At 35.3% G+C, this 17126-nt stretch overlaps 1 protein-coding gene across 1 annotated transcript in view; it reads left to right on the top strand.

The window, feature by feature from the left end:
* Positions 1 to 698: 698 nt before the first annotated feature.
* Positions 699 to 17126, top strand: part of LOC145291937 (MOB-like protein phocein) — a 42540-nt gene continuing 26112 nt past the window's right edge. Inside the window, exons 1-2 of the mRNA XM_080137855.1 lie at positions 699 to 897; positions 15996 to 16058. Of these exons, the coding sequence (XP_079993981.1) occupies positions 838 to 897; positions 15996 to 16058 (123 nt within the window). The 5' untranslated portion in view covers positions 699 to 837. The remainder of the gene's footprint in view (positions 898 to 15995; positions 16059 to 17126) is intronic.

Here is a 17126-nt window from a genome sequence, read left to right as displayed (position 1 = left end):
AAGAAAACATTTATGTTTGAACATTTAATTTTAATACTTCTTTCATGCAAATAAATTTTATTGATTTTATATAAACTCAGTGATTCCGTGTTCTTTATCAAGTGTTATCTTTTCCTGAATTTATTTGGATTTCTTTATTTAAGAATGTAAATTGGTAACTCTTCCTATAAATTGGCAACCCCATTTAATTTATTATTAGGGATTTCAAAAATGCATCCTCTAGATTGGTGACCCTGCCGTGAATTCATCCTATAGTACTTATAATAACACAATTGGTGCAAATAAAAAATAACACGATTAGTGCAAACAAAAATAACACAATTAGTGCAAATAAAAATAACAATTAAAAATTGTGCAAATAAAAATAAAGACTAACTGTACTATTTTTATCTGTATAATTTTGTTATTTCTACCGTATATTTTTCAATGTCCTTTTTTTATATTTTATTTCAATAAATCTCAATATATTTATATTTTATATTTTATTTCAATAAATCACTTCAATAACAAAAAAATGCGAAGGTACTGTTTTGCGTTACCACTGGTTTTGTAAGCGCCAAGCAGGCAACGCTAGCTGACTATAACCTAAAAAAGATAGAAAGATAGGTGCGAACACTGACGAAGCATAATTTCCCTTTATTATTTCTCGTAGTAAGCAATCTCCAGATATTAAAGGGAGATAAATCCAAACGCGTACCAATTGGAGTTATCTTTCCATTGTGTGTTGTCTCATTCAGCCGCCAGGATGCGCTGTTAATATTTTTGTAGGCGGCGACATATTTGTTGCCCTTCCTGTTTTATTTGTAGTCGAATTACCGCGGATAGTTGTGTTCAATCATGAAAATGGCTGACGCTCCAGCCGTTGTGCGACGCAATCGGCCTGGCACTAACGTCGAGGTAATTTTTTGTTTATTTGAATTTCTATCAAGTTACAATTTGTTGATATAAACACGGACAAAACAAGAAAAAGTACTGTCAAGTCTCTAATGTAATATTAAGTAATAGGTTGGTTATAAAGTGAGGGTTCGATTCCTAGTGTAGCTTTTGTATTATTTTGGTCCCCCTCTTTTTGGCCGCTTTTAGAATGTGAAATAGTTTGTGTTATTGTAGATATAAAACAGAAAAATTTGGTACTTGTGCATTTTTTTGTGCCGTGCTGAAATAATAATGTATTTTTAAAGCCATTCTTAACATCGGGAGGGGAGGGTGTTTTGTAATTATTCTGTGCTTTCACCTAACAATTTAATAATAAAAAAAAAAGATATCGTTAAACTTGACCAAAAATTTTGGATATAGTTTTGCGGCTATATTGAACTTTTCAGCCTTAAGATGGTTGCCATTAAAACATCGTCCCAACCAAATTAGTTCTAGTTTTATAACAATTTGGTTCAATTAATAGTTACTTTTGCAGTTTACTGATCGTGGGGTTTCATCTTTTTTTGTTGTTGTTAGAGATGACTGTCAAATTAAATTCAATGTTTACAGTCCATTAAATTGTTAGGTGAGGCAAAAATCAATCCTCCCCATGTTAAGAATGGATTTCTAAACGATAACGCCATTTCAGCACAGCCCGTAAACTGCACAAGTATCCAATCAATGCTGTAATTACAAAACAATAACCGTAAAAAAATTGGGGTAAATATGGGGATACGCTACAACAGAACACCGGACTCTAGGGTCATTCCATGTCAAAACACCAGAAAAAAGTTGAAATCTGCACCCACCAACACCGAATTACTTTAAATTTGGCACAAATATTACCCTCCATGAGTTAGGAAAATGTGCCAAATTATTTGGTCCAAAACCTTACCGTTCAGATTTTAGGGGGGGGGTAAAAATTGCATATTTTGCTTCTAAATTTATGCTGCGAAACGTCACGAAATTTCAGTGTTTTATAAAAAGAAAAAATACTTCTATACATTCAATATTTCTGAAATTTGGAAGGAAGGGCATTTAAGGACTGTAGAATCAGAATATTTAATTATTTTAACCCCATACCTGGTAGAAAATAAAATTTTACTCACCCAAAAGCATCCCCCCCCCAAATCATCAATGTAGCTTATGATCAGTCTAGAGAAAATATGACCTCTTCAATTTTCATCATATTTTTTTTATAGCATCTACTATGACTGCTTAAGTTCTCAACAAAAACAATTGTGAGGGTTTCTAGCCTACTTTAGAAGATATGGCCCTGTGAAGTTTATCTTTTTTTTTTCTATGTACGTTCAGTAATTCAGTGAAAGATTGATAAAGACCAAAGCTCCACACTAAGGTAATGTACTTGAAATAACCCTTATCCCTGAGTGACTTCCGGGCCTTGATAAGTGGTGATCACTGTGTAAAAAAAAAAAAAAAAAAAAAAAAAAAAACTCAAATATTCATATTGCGCTAAGTAATTTCTTAAACTATTCAATTAGATAGTCTTTGTTAATTTAAAAAGAAAATAATTTAAATATATTTTGCAGATATTGCATTTTGTATGGCACAGACAGGTTGTCTTTAACAAGTGATAAACATTGACTCATGCATTAGGATCAACACTTAGAGTTTTTGTAGTTGGCATTAAACATTAATTTAAAAGAAATTATTTCTGATTGAATTAAAAAAAATTAATTTCATTATTTTCACGAAACAAAAAAAATATTTTTTTGTTTTAAATGCATGTGAATTTTTAAAACTTAGAATATTTGTAATTGGCACTAAACATTTTTTTTTATCTATAAGAAATGCTTTCAATTTCATCAGTTCATCACTTAAAAATTCTTTATTTATATTTTTTTTACAAGTTTTCAAAAAGTCATTTTCATTAATCTAAAATTTTTTCTTTTTCATTTAAAAGAAAGTAATAATAATATACAAATTTTAAACTATGATGTACACCAAATTTTGTTGTGTACGTAGATTAATTTGTTTTGTACACAATTTTTTGCACAGATAATTTATCCACTTTGGACAAATGATAAACTACCATTTGGTGTTGTAGGGATATCAATAGTGCACAGAATATTTGTTAATGGCACAAAGCATATATCCTTAAAATCCTCTTTCCAATAAAATGAATGTGATGGAAGAGCTGGATGCATGAACTTAATCAGCAAGTCCTTATTTTCCACATTATTTTCCAGGACCATGCCAATCCAAACGTTACTGTCATACCTTCAACAAACATATTCTGAAACAACAAATTCCATTGGTTTTTCTTCAACTCCGATAGAGACGTCATATATCAATTCATAGTTTTCATCTTCACTACATTATTTCATGGCTACTTTATCTCTGTCGAGTGGAATAAACTGATGAAAACTTCTTGTCCCTCGAACTGTGGATGCATTTTCAAATCTAATAGTGAGATTTCTCCTTGCTTCCTCAACTTCCTTTTTAATCAAAATGAATTTGATTCCTTCAATCGCAGATTTTCAGTATACAAACAGTTTCTGTGGAAAGGATTTGTTTGGAATTTGGTCTTCGTAGACTTTCTTTAGCTACTATCCATTTCACTGTCCCACCTATGCCATCACATGGTTGTTTACCATGACGAGTTGCAAAGAAGTTCCATTTTGCATCAAGTCCAAAATCTTTTTGATGGTTGCACCACAACTATCTGTAAAATATTCAATACTTTTCACATTTGACAAATTAGCCTTGATCACCTCGATAATGTTTTTCTGTACTATATAAACAAATGCCACATCATAGAAATTGTCACTCAATATAATACAAAAACATTAACTTTGCATTGTATTTTCAAGCTTCAATACAGTACAACTGGGTGTAAAGTACATTGAGAAGTACTCCAATGAAAACTCTGGATCTCATCTTGAACAATAAATTTGTAATTTTCAGTAAAATCCCCGAGAAATAAAACTTTGCTATTACTGATATTTTTTTTTTTTTTTTTTTTTTTTGCTTTAAATATCTGGATTGTGATTTAGGAATGAGATGCACATTTTTTTAATTGCAAAATAACTAAATCCACATTAGCTTGACAGGATTCCTTGTGAATTATTAAAGTTGATTTGAATTTAAATTTGAATTTAATTTAAATTATTTTCTTTTTAAATTAACAAAGACAATCTTATTAAATAGTTTAAGAAATTACTTAACACAATATGAACATTTGAGGAGTTGTGGAACATTAGGATGATTGTCTTTATCAATCTTTCACTGAATTACTGCGCATACATAGGAAAAAAAAGATAAACTTCACAGGGCCATATCTTCTAAAGTAGGCTAGAAACCCTCAGAATTTTTTTTTTTTGAGAACTTAAGCAGTCATAGTAGATGCTATAAAAAAATATGATGAAAATTGAAGAGGTCATATTTTCTCTAGACTGATCATAAGCTACATAGGTAAAAAATTGATGATTTGGGGGACATGCTTTTGGGAGAGCAAAATTTTATTTTCTACCTTGTATGGGGTTAAAATAATTGAATATTCGGATTCTACAGTCCTTAAATGCCCTTCCTACCAAATTTCAGAAATATTGAATGTATGGAAGTATTTTTTTTTATTTTTTTATTTTATAAATTTAGAAGCAAAATATGCAAATTTTACAACCCTCCCCCGCCCCGCCTAAAATCTGAACGGTAAGGTTTTGGACCAAATAATTTGGCAAATTTTCTTAACTCATGAAGGGTAATATTTGTGCCAAATTTAAAGTAATTTGGTGTCGGTGGGTGTAATGGCCTGGTGAATTGACATGGAATGACCTTCTAATTTGCTTTTTGGGGGTAATCGAAGTCGCTGATAAGACAATGAATCTGATAATCAACCCCGGTGCAAATTTACCGTTTGCATGGTATTAACCCACAAACTACTTTCCGCCATTTTACAGCTTCCATTTACACTACGCGCGATCGCGTGGTAACATAAACGACGGCTGTTGAATGTGCCTTCACGTAGCAAACTGCTTTTTCACATGGCGTACGAATCTTTTGTGGAATATTTAAAATTATACGAAAAAAGAAAAGCCCTCCAAGTGGTGGTGGGGGGGGGTTAATTTCGGAAAGACTTTTTTTCTGAACAGAATTAAAAAAAAAAATTTTTTTTTTTTTTTCATTGGCGGACAATTTAAAATTCGAAGAAAAAATTGTTTAAAACAAAATTTTAAAAAATTACATTACAGTACTTTTTGGGGATTTTTTTTTTTTTTTTGTCTTACGTAGGTTTTAATGCGGTTTACGAAAACATAAGCACCAAACATTTCTATGTTTTTTTTTTTTTTTTTTTTTTTTTTTTTTTTTTTTTTTTTACATTTTCACCCCTTACTAGGCACATTGCCACTTTGGTGTTGGGGGCTACTATCAGGCACATAAGCTACTGGGATACTATGTAGGGAGTTGGGCAGTAAGATGTCGGTTCACTTTAAACTTGAATTTCTGCATGTCAGTACAGTTGGGGAAGCAGGGAGCCGGAATGGAATTTCAAAGTCTAGCGGTTCTGGAGAAGAAACTACTGGAGTAGAAAGCTCTCTTACATCTAGGGATCTCCACTGTGTAGGGGTGGGATTTAGCTGCTTGTCTGGTTTATCGAAGGTATTTACGTCATGGGGGGCACAAGTGCTTGCAGTTCATCAGAGCATTCACCATTAAAATATTTGTAGAACAAGCAGAGAGACTCAACATTTCGTCAGTGGAACAGAGGCTGCAGCTTAGATGACAGTTCAGGACCGATTAGGTTGGCGACTCTCTTTTGAACCTTGTCTAGGAGTGAGAGACTAGTAGCAGTTGCACCAGCCCAAATATGACAACAGTACTCCATACATGGGCGAATGGTGGCCTTATAGAGGTACAGGATACTTTCGGGCGTTAGTAGCTTTCTAGCACGTTAGAGAGAGCCTACTTTCTTCGCAGTGGTCCTGGCAATGCTCTCAATGTAATTGTTCCATCTCATGTTTCCTGTGAATGTTAGGCCGAGGAGCTTAAAAGAAGTACTTTCAGATAATGAATCTTTGGCTATTTTTGGCGGAAGCTGTAAAATGGCGAAAATAGTTCAAGGGTTAATACCATGCAAACGGTAAATTTGCACCGAGTTTGATTATCAGATTCGTTGTCAGCGACCTCGATTACCCCTAAAAAAACAAATTAGAGTGATCAGTGTTCTGTTGTAGCGTATCTCTATATTTACCAAAATGAGGCTTAATTGTGGTGGCATTCTTCCCTGCCGTAAAATTATTATCTTCGATAACAGACTTAACTTTCATATTAGCAAGAATTATTTTTAAAAAGTTTATTTAATGTCTTTTAACGTGGGGGATCACTTTTAAAACATAATGTTCTATTAAATTTTTTTTTTCCACCACAAAAATAGCTTAATAAGAAAAGTTTTGTTGATTGAACGAAAAATAGGGTAACCATTTCATAAAACGTTATAATTTAAGTGATCCCCCACGTTAAAAGTCATTAAATAAACTTTAAAAAAATAATTTTCTTGCTAATATAAAAGTGAAGTCTGTTATCAACGATAATCCGCAGAAAAAATAAGAAAACGTGAAAAGGAATTAATTTTACGGACGGGGGTGGGGGCTCTTTCAGGTCTGCCCGTAATTGAACCAATTTCTGGTGCTGCAAATAAAAGGTCTAGCAGACGAGCCTCGTTCTGAAATTCGGAAAATTTAGGTCAAAAATCGGTGAAGCTACCAAAAAGTAACCCTTTGAATGAAGATGGATATAAAGCACTTCTTTTTTTTTTTTTGTAAAGTTTGAAATGCAAGTTGAGGTCTCTGAATATCAGAAAGCTTTCTATTCTAAAAGTTTCTTCTCTCGAATTTAATTTCGAATTGAAGCTAGACTTTGGAATTCCCTTCCTGCTACCTGCTTCCCTGGCTGTATTGATATGCAGAAGTTTAGATGTAACGTAAACGTTGTTAATCTTTTCTAGACATGGTTCCAATTAGTAGGCCTTTACATCCAAGTGGCGATGTGCCTTGTTAGGGAGGAACGCGAATAAAAAAAAAAAAAGTAGTGCCTAGTTGTTAACTTAGAACAACAAGGGCGCATGGCGGAAATTCTCCAGAGTTTAATGTATTGCAATGTATTTTAATGGTCGAAAAACGTTTTTCAGCTGCCATAGACACGAGGTTGGTTTTTAATGTGGAGAAATCCAGCTTCCTAAAACGGGCAACTCTAGATGGGAGCAAAAATAAGAATTGCCTTAGTCTAGAAGGATTTCTCTTCCATGGACTGAGGACAGAAAAGTTGAAGTGTAGCATCAGAACTGATACTACACTTTGCTCCTAGCCAAGCTGAACGACCTTAGCATTTATTACTAACTTAGCTCTATCAACAGTTGTATAATATCAGGCTGTTTGTAGTGCCATGTCGCGCATGAAAGGGACCCTGCACTCATCCCCGGTGAGCTTTCCTGAGGCCACAATCCTGTGGGTGAGGTTAGCTGATGGTCTACTTGTGTTGCATGTCTGATATTCTGCACAACCACGTGTCCAGCACCCCTCACTCCCTCACCCTAACCGAAACTTTTAAATCAAACAACATGAAATGACACCTAAATCAAAAGATACGTTTAAACGAGGACAAAACTCAAAGAAAAGCAACCTGCCTCCTCCCTTGAGGCTTACATTTATGAATATCCGCGGGCTTAGAACTAACTTAGATGATGTTGAATCATATCTCCTTGTAAACACCCCAGATATCTTAGCATTAAGTGAAACTAACCATCACTCCTCCATTCCCTCTAACCACTTTAACATGCCTGGTTATCTCCCACTCTACCACAATGACTCAGACAGAATTGGCTTGGAGTCTATATTTGCAACATCCTCCCCCTGACTAGAGAAAAAAAACTAGAAATAGACGACCAGGCCTTCATGTGCTCCAGACTAAATATGCAACATAATATTAGCTACTTTTATTTTCTTTACCGCTCTCCCTCAACCCAGGACTGTACCCTAATTAACAAAGTCTCTGACAGCATAGATATAGCACCCTCCTCGATAATAGCGCTGAAATACATGTATTTGGTGACTTCAATGTCCACCACAGTAACTGGCTTGGATTCTCTAATTACACAGACGTAGCTGGTAGCACAACACATACCTTCGCTATATCCCATTCCCTATCTCACACGGTTACATTCCCGACACGTTTCCCAGACTAGCAAGACCAACATGCCTCACTTCTAGATCTATTTCTGACAACAGTTCCCCATGATTGTACAACAAATGCCCACAGCCCACTCGGGAATGCTGATCATGCTGTGATAATGGTAGAAATCACCCTAAATTCTCGCCCTAAAACTGAAGACCCACTACTCAAAACGAAGTATTACAAAAAGGCTGACTGGGAAGCCATCAGGGAACACATCAGAGATGCCCCATGGCAAAATATCTTTTCTCTCCCAACTGAACAGTGTGCAAATGAGATCACTGAATGGGTAAAAACGGCAATTGAAGCACATGTTCCCACACGGAAATTCTATAGCAAACCCCACTCTCCTCAATAGTTTACCTCTGCTTGTGCAGCTGCTATTGCTCAAAAGCAGCATGCGTTCCGCAGATTCAACCAACATAAGTCCAGTTCAAACAGTCAGAAGTATATAGAAGCCAAAAATAATTGTAAGAGAGTAATAGAGACAGCTAAGACAGATTACACTGAAACCACCAGGAAACGCATTGAAGTACAGAAATTAGGAACCCGTGATTTTTGGAAAATCTACAACAGTGTAGTAAATAATGGGCAGTCAACGATTCCCCCACTATCAAACAATCATGAAGTTGCTTGCACGGGAACCGATAAGGCAAATCTGCTTGCCAGTCGGTTTGCCTCAAACTCAACATTGGACCCGGCACACCACTCCCTCCACAACTTTCCTTTGCGGACAGATGCCATACTAGACGATTTGAAAATCACCCCTTCTCAGGTGCATGGTATCATAAATAACCTAGACACCTCAAAAGCATGTGGACCAGATCTCGTCCCGGCTGTGCTAATAAAAAAATGCTCTGCTGAGATTGCTCCAGTTCTCTCCAAACTTTACAATAAGTGCCTTAATGAATCTTGCTTTCCCGACTGCTGGAAAACTGCTTCTGTGGTCCTAGTCTTCAAGAATTCTGGTGAAAGAACTGACCCACTAAATTATCGCTCCATTAGCCCCCTCCCACTTTTTGCCAAAATATTTGAGTCCTTAATTAATCACGCCTTAGTCCAACACCTAACAACTGCTAAACACCTGACCGACAAACAATATGGATTCAGGCAAGCCCGTTCGACAGCAGATATCTTAACTGTAGTCTCTGAACGTATATACCGTTCACTGGATAAAACAGAGGAAGGTAGAACGGTAGCCCTTGATATATCTAAGGCTTTTGACAGTGTATGGCACGATGGTCTTCTAAGGAAAATTAGATCATATGGTATCACTGGAAGAATGCACAATGTAATTAAATCTTTATTAAGTAAGAGAAAAATCCAAGTTGTACTCGACGGTCGTACATCTAAACAATATGATATAAATGCGGGAGTACCCCAGGGGTCTATCCTTGGACCTTTATTGTTCCTGATATTCATAAATGACCTCCCTGATAAAATTGTTTTGGAGATGGGTATATTTGCTGATGACACCACCCTCTATAACATGCATGAGGGGAAAACAAATGAACACATATCCAAGGAAATGGCAGAAACACTAGACGATGACCTCCAATCTGTAGTGGAATGGGGACAAAAATGGATGGTCACATTCAATGCTGCCGAGACTAAGCTTGTTTCCTTCAATAACTACAAGAAACCTTTTCTACCACCAATAGCAATGGCTAAGAATACACTGCCTGAAAGTACTTCCTTTAAACTCCTCGGCCTAACGTTTACAGGGAACATGAACTGGAATATATATATTGAGAGCATTGCCAGGACCGCTGCGAAGAAAGTAGGCTCTAACGTGCTAAAAAGCTACTAACGCCCGAAAGTATCCTGTCCTTCTATAAGGCCACCATTCGCCTATGTATGGAGTATTGTTGCCATATGTGGGCTGGTGCATCTGCTACTAGTCTCTCACTCCTAGACAAGGTTCAAAAGAGAGTCGCCAACCTAATCGGTCCTGAACTGTCATTTAAGCTGCAGCTTCTGTTCCATCAAGAAAATGTTGCGTCCTTCTGCTTGTTCTACAAATATTTTAATGATGGCTGCTCCGACGAACTGCGAGCACTTGCACCTCCTGGACGTGACTACCCCCGACAAACCTGACAAGCAACTAAGTCCCACCCCTTTACAGTAGAGATCCCTAGGTGTAAGAAAGCCTTTTACTCCAATAGTTTCTTCCCCAGAACTGCAAGTCTTTGGAACTCCCTTCCGGGTTACTGCTTTCCCAACTGTACTGATATGCAGAAATTCAAGTGTAATGTGAACAAACATCTTTCTACTCATCTCCCTTAATTACTAATTGTCCCCGATAGTAGCCTCTAATAGCCCTGCTAATTGTCCCCAATAGTAGCCCCCTACTTCAAAGTGGCACTTGCCTTGTTTGGGGTGAAGATTGAATAAACAAAAAATTTAAAAAAATAAACGAAATGGTGAAATATACAATACAAAAGCAAGTTATGCTAAAAGTAAAATTAAAAAAAAACAATTCAAAGAATTAAAGAAAAAGAAATTAAAAAAAATTTTTGAACATTTATTACCGAAACATTTATTACCGAAACATTTATTAACGAAACATTTATTAACGAAACATTTATTAACGAAACATTTATTAACGAAACATTTATTAACGAAACATTTATTAACGAAACATTTATTAACAAAACAAAAAAGTGAAAATAAATAAATAATTGCAACCAAAGGCAAGATAAGTTTACGTAAAAAGAAAAACAAAGAATTTTTAAAACGGCAAAGTTTTAATATTTGTTTACATAAAGCAGTTCAAAGAATTTTTTTAAATAGAGAAATACTTTTAAAAATAAAGCAGTTCAGAGAATTTTTTTAAATAAAGAAATACTTTTAAAAATAAAGCAGTTCAGAGAGGCTGATTTACTTTTCAAAAAGACTGCAATAAAATTTGTTTTATTTCGATTAATCGGACAATTATTCTAATCTTAGGTGTTATTAGCACAGCGTTTCGGTCGCTGTACCCTGCGACCTTCTTCAGGTGTTGATTACATGTTTCCTTTTCCTCTACTAAGGAAAAGAAGGGTTAGCTCTGAATTGCAATAATATTGTTGAAAACGGCAGTTTCCATGTGACCTTACTGTTGTCGCCACGTAAATTTGTCCAAATGTGACGGCAAAGTTGACGATGACGTATCATACATTGTTTTAATTTTACTCTTGCATACCATCCACATGTGTTCGATTGTGTTGGTATGCACGTTAGTCACAGGGTCCACGTAATTCTGTGAATGGTTCACAATCCTATGTACATATGGTGGGGTGACTAGTATATTTCTTACCCTTTCATATGCTTTTCATCTGTCAGAATGAATGACACTACTTAGTAGTATCAATTCTTTGATGATAAATAGCAGAGTTTCAGCTGACTGGTCATGTACATATTTGAAAAATTAGATTTTTGAGACGGTATCAATATCTGGTGGGGGATAACCTTTTCTCTTCCCTGTAGCCTCTTTCCCATAAAAGAGACGTTGTGAGCCTGTCTCTGCTTTATCGTTATTTTCATGGCAAGTGCTCATCTGAGTTTTAATCTCTGGTTCACCCTCTTGCCAAACTTTTATGAAAAAACACTCATGTAGCTGAAACCACTATCAATAATTTCCCCCACTCTTTATTTGTGCCTAAATCTAAACGTAGGTTCCATGAACAAAAGCTTCTTTCTTAGAACTGCACGCCTGTAGAATTCTCTTCCATTTCCCGGGCTTTTGGCCAAGATAAAAAAACAAAAAAAAACAAAACCCCCACACACACACGCACAGTAATTGTAAATATATTCTTTTTTACAAAACCGCTGGGGTTTTCATAGTTAGTTTAGAGTCCACAAAGTGAATGAGGTATCGTGGTAAATGTTGCCAGTCAAGAGTAAAGTCGCCAAAGACTCCATTTTCACTGTAGTAACAAAGACCCTGCAACACATCCCCCACTCAGATCTTATAGGGCCTTGTGCCTAGATTTGTTTTGTAAATTTGAATTTTACTTTTAATTTATTTTAATTTTTCATTGAATTATTTTGATTGTAATTTTCTTTTTCACAAAATAAATTATAGATGAAGATCAAAGTGTAGTATCTGTTCTTCAGATGCTGCACTTCCATTTCTTGTTCTCTTTTGGTGGAGGAGCAGTCCTTCATGACTGAGACAATTTTTGTACCTTTTCTCCACGTTAAAAAACGACCCTGGTGTCTTTGTCCCGTGGGGAGGCATTGTAAATAGGTACAATATGGTCATCTTCAAGTCCAACATAAACAAGTTCTTGATGAACCGTCCCTTTAAATAATCCAATTTATCAAATTTCCACTACTAACGATTACTATGATATTGTCCCATTGACTACTGTACACTCATTAACCTTTATCCTCAAATGGCCTCTGGGCCTTGATAAGTGGTACCTTCTTAGTAGTAAAAAAAAACAAAAAAACCTCCAAATATCCATCTCTGTGGTATCATGCGGCCTCTGTGTTACTTCCTTTCCACAATGACACTCTCGTCTATTTCAACAATAACACCATTACTTCGTATTTTGGTCATGTTTGCTAATAATTGCTTACACCAAATATCTCTTAGATAACCATACCACATCATGGCCATTACTTTTGATATTTTCCACATTTTTGTGTTACAGGGGTCTTGTAAGATCAAGAATATAATAGTTGAATAAAAGTTTGTAAAGGGAGCTTAGCTCCTTCTAAAAAAAAAAAACTCCCTTGTTTTATTGAAAAGTGCCTTTCCATGTGTGAAAGGCATCCCCAACAAAAAATGTCTTTCTTCCATTTTACTTCTGGCTACAATATGGTTATCTTCAAGTCTAACATAAACAAGTTTTTGATGAACCGTTCCATATAAGTTAACAAATTTACCGAGTTTCCATTACTAATGATTACTATATTGTCCAATTTCTACTGTACACTCTTTAACCCTTATCCTAAAGTGGCCTCGTGGTGATGCCTATGTAAAAAAAAAAAAAAAAAAAAAAAAAAAAATGTCAGACAAATGAGACACACTACCTTCTGCTTGTAAAATATTTCTTTCTCTTTAAAACGCCTCCTCATAACTTCTTCAAAATTGGTTCATATTTTCTATATCTATCATTCAAAGGGTCGATAATGGTAGAAGCACTGGTGTCAGATGTCACGTGACCTAACTTTTCAGATTTTTCAGAACGAGGCTCGTCTGCTAGACCTACTTCCTTTATTTGCACCCAATTTCTTAGAAAAACTGCAATTTGTTTAAGATAATATTGTTTCACTGCCAACCATCTTCAAGCTGAAATCTTCAATATAACCATTTTTGGTTTATGATGTTAATTTAATTCAAATTAATGCTATCTATTTCTATTTTTGGTATTTGTAGCCTGGTAGACCAAATGAAGACTTACAATTAAAAAGTTAATTTTTAGGGGTATTCGGATTTGTTTTGAACGAATATTACATTTGTAATTGTCACCAGCAATTTTTTTTTTTTTTTTTTTTTTTTGTTTAATATTAAGACCTTGAATTACCGATATTTTGCCTAGAAATTCACTTGTCGCCATTTTGAACATTGTTCTTTACAAGTAAAACAAATCAACCCGGCCTCGTTTTTCAAAAACAAGTCAATCTGATTTTGGTTTTGATTTTTCCAAATCCCTCATCCTCCAAAAAATTAAATGATAAATGAGAGCAAAAAAAAAAAAAAAGACAAATTTGAATCACCCCACCCTCACCGTACCTAATAAATGTTGGAAAAACTGAAAACAACAGTGGGTTGACTTATTTTCGAAAATGAGACTGGGTTGATCTGTGTGTCTTTTGCACAAGAGACGAGGCGTTATTCTAGAAGTACATGTAAATAAATGTCTGTTGTTTTTACTGTTGCTCCCTTGCTACTGTCTGCATACAATGTGTGTGTCACGAGCGTGGACATGTTATGTGAAGATTGAGTCATAAACTGGTTAAGTACCCATCAATATTGCAGCAAATGTAGTACTCTTTAGAAATAACTATTCAGCAAATTTCGATACTTGCGTTATCAATTTCAGTTTCCCCGAACATCTCTATGACTGGTGAATGTTAATAAAATTCACTGAACAATCTATACAGTACAAGCCATTTTTTTTTTTACTCTAAACTAGCCATTTTAAACCAAGTTTTAGTTTGCAAAGTCAATTTAGTTCAGGTTGTATTGTGTAGTTGCTCGGAGCACCAATTTCTGTCTTGACAAGATACAAAACTGACATTCATATCAGGTAGACAATATTTTATCTACCTCTTTCTCACAGAAGAGATGTTGCAAGCCTATCATTATTTTCATGTCAAGTGCTCATCTGAGCTTCGATCTATCGTACCCCCACCTTTAAAAAAAATTCACGGCAAACACTCGTCTATCTACAACCACTATCATTAATTTCTTTTCTTCTCTATCTGTGCCTAAAATTAAATTAAAATTCCACGAGTCCTGCTTTTTCCCCTAAAACTGCTTGTCTGTGGAACACAATACTGTGGAGCTGCTTCCCAGCTGACTATAACATGGTCATTTTTAGGTCCAACGTAAACGAGCTCTTACTGAGCCATCTTTTTAAATAATTAATCTCTACCCAATTTCCACCATTACTGATCATCATGGTGTTGACACCCAATAATCTTTATCCTTAAGTGGCATCCAGGCCTCAATAAGTGGTGACTTTATAGAATGTTGATCCAACCTTTCTTAATATTCAGGTTCCACAGATGTCATTCCTGTCTTTCGAGCCTTCCTGTTTCCAGAGCAGTCACCAAACATTCACATCCAGTATTTTCATTTCTTTCTTTTCTACCTGTCTTAACGGCATAATCGTGTTGACACACCGATTCTCATCAGATCACCGAAGTTAAGCAACCTTAAGCCTGGCTAGTACCATATGGGTGACCATTTCGGAGTTCTTGGCGCTGTATGAGCGCTCCGCTTATCTTAGCATTGTTTCCAGTCGTCCTGTACTCATCTATACTTGGCACTGGTATTTAACAATGTTGACTCGGGAGAAATGTGGTTGGAGATTGCGCAACTCTTGCCTCAAAAACTTCACATGTAGGCACACATACAGTTGGTTGTCAAGACTGAAGGAAGTCACCACCTGTGTTATCTATTGTATCAACTCGGTACATTAAATCATGACAGGATCACCAGCCCTAAACATGCTAAAATAGTTTCATTCACCAGCAAATTTTACATATGATAAATTTCATTGTTTTATCTTGAATAGATTTTTTTATCTTATCAGAATTTCATCAATAAAAATGCAAAAATGTTGGTATTATTCGGATTCTTCCAAGTACCGTTCTCATCTTGAGTGTCATTTTCACAATGTTTCGATCGATGTAACCTCTGACCTTCTTCAGGTGTATCTTGTTGAATTCGCAATGACACCGTGGCACAGTGGATAAAGTATTTGGTAAAATTTAGTTGTAAGTTATGCTTCTGGAGGTTGAAGGTTTTTATCCAGTCATGGCTGACAGAATGAAAGCATGCTACCCTCGTGGATTAAGTAAAGAGTTCTGTTTGAAATTCCGTGCAAATTCCGTGGCCAAATTTAACAGAAAGATTTACCATTTCAACACGATACAGCTGAAGAAGGTCAGAAGGTTACATCAACTGAAACGTGAAAATTACACTTAAGATGAGAACAGTAGTGCAAAGATTACAAATAATATAAATTTATTTCAGTTATTTTGTAGCTGATATCGATCATCATAAACCAAAATTTCTTTTTTTTTTTTCATTTTTTAATGAAAATTGGATGAAAAGCATTTAATGTTCTTAACTTCAAATCTTGACTATAAAAAATAAATGAGAAAGCTGACATAGTCGAGAACTTGAGTTAGTATGTTGATAAACGTAATTTAAATTTTTTTCTTTCCAGAAATGGTGTCATTGGCCAGACGAATCATTTGAAGAAATGGAGAGCACCCTTGCCGTACAGCAGGTAAGATTTCTCTGCGGCTTGAAATTTAGAAGGGAAGATTTATCTTTTGCATTAAATTTTTCATTTTTTTTTTTTTTTTTTTTTTCACAAAGATGCAAACTCCACACATTATAGAACTTAGAAAATGATTTTTCGTATCCACCATCACTGAACAGACACTTCCTGATCATCATAGCAGCTGCTTGATATGTCAGCTTAAATGCTATTTATGTCTAACTTTTAAAATATCAAAAATAACTATTCATGAGATGACATATTTAAGCTTTCATGGTCATTTTATACATGTTGCTAGGGATCACTTGTGAACTTGATATTCCCATAAAACTTCCTCCTTCAAGGGAAGCCAATTCAGTCGACCTAGTATGAATGCTGCTCGTATTATTTTTATTTTTTAATGTCCTACGAAGGGTAAATATTCACTTGAAATGGCTGAGGAGTCTTGGTTACAGTAATAATGTAGTAAGTCACCCTAATGAATAGGTGTTCATGATTGGAGCTGTTAAGATCCTTAAACATTAGGCGTCTTGCCGAAGCTGCTCTGCCACTCAGTATTGATGGCTTGGCCAGCCAATTATATTCTTGTAAGAAGGAACGCGATAGATATACTCTTATTTGTTTCATGTTCTTGATTGTGTTTGTATACAGCCTAACGTCCTCATCACTTGACCAATCATCACCAAACTTAGTCAAAATATCAGTCATAGTCTAAGTTAGAACTATTTTAATTTTTGGATGTCAAGGTCATGGCAAAGGTTAAACTTTTTGGTGATAACTTTGGTTCTGTCCATCGTAGGCACTCTCGACTTGGCCATTTTATATCGTCTTGAATTTGATCATCGGTTATGCAAAGTTTGATCAAAGTGGAAATTTGCATAATGTTTAAACTCTTTATTTTATTTAAAATTTGATGTATGGATCAGGTACTCTTTCATAAGAGTAACCAACATGAAAAAGATTCAACCTCATTAGATGAATAATCGGGATGAGTATGACCCGGATAAGACTTTGATCTATACTTACATTGTCGGTTGCAAGTATACAGTCTCATGACTGCCTTATTCTTTTCGT

The sequence above is a fragment of the Euprymna scolopes genome, chromosome 13, assembly GCF_053919585.1.
Source record: "Euprymna scolopes isolate OS-2025 chromosome 13, ASM5391958v1, whole genome shotgun sequence".
Taxonomy (NCBI): Eukaryota; Metazoa; Mollusca; class Cephalopoda; order Sepiida; family Sepiolidae; genus Euprymna; species Euprymna scolopes.
The sequence above is the reverse complement of the archived record's forward strand: the minus strand, read 5'-3'. Positions and strand labels throughout refer to the sequence as shown.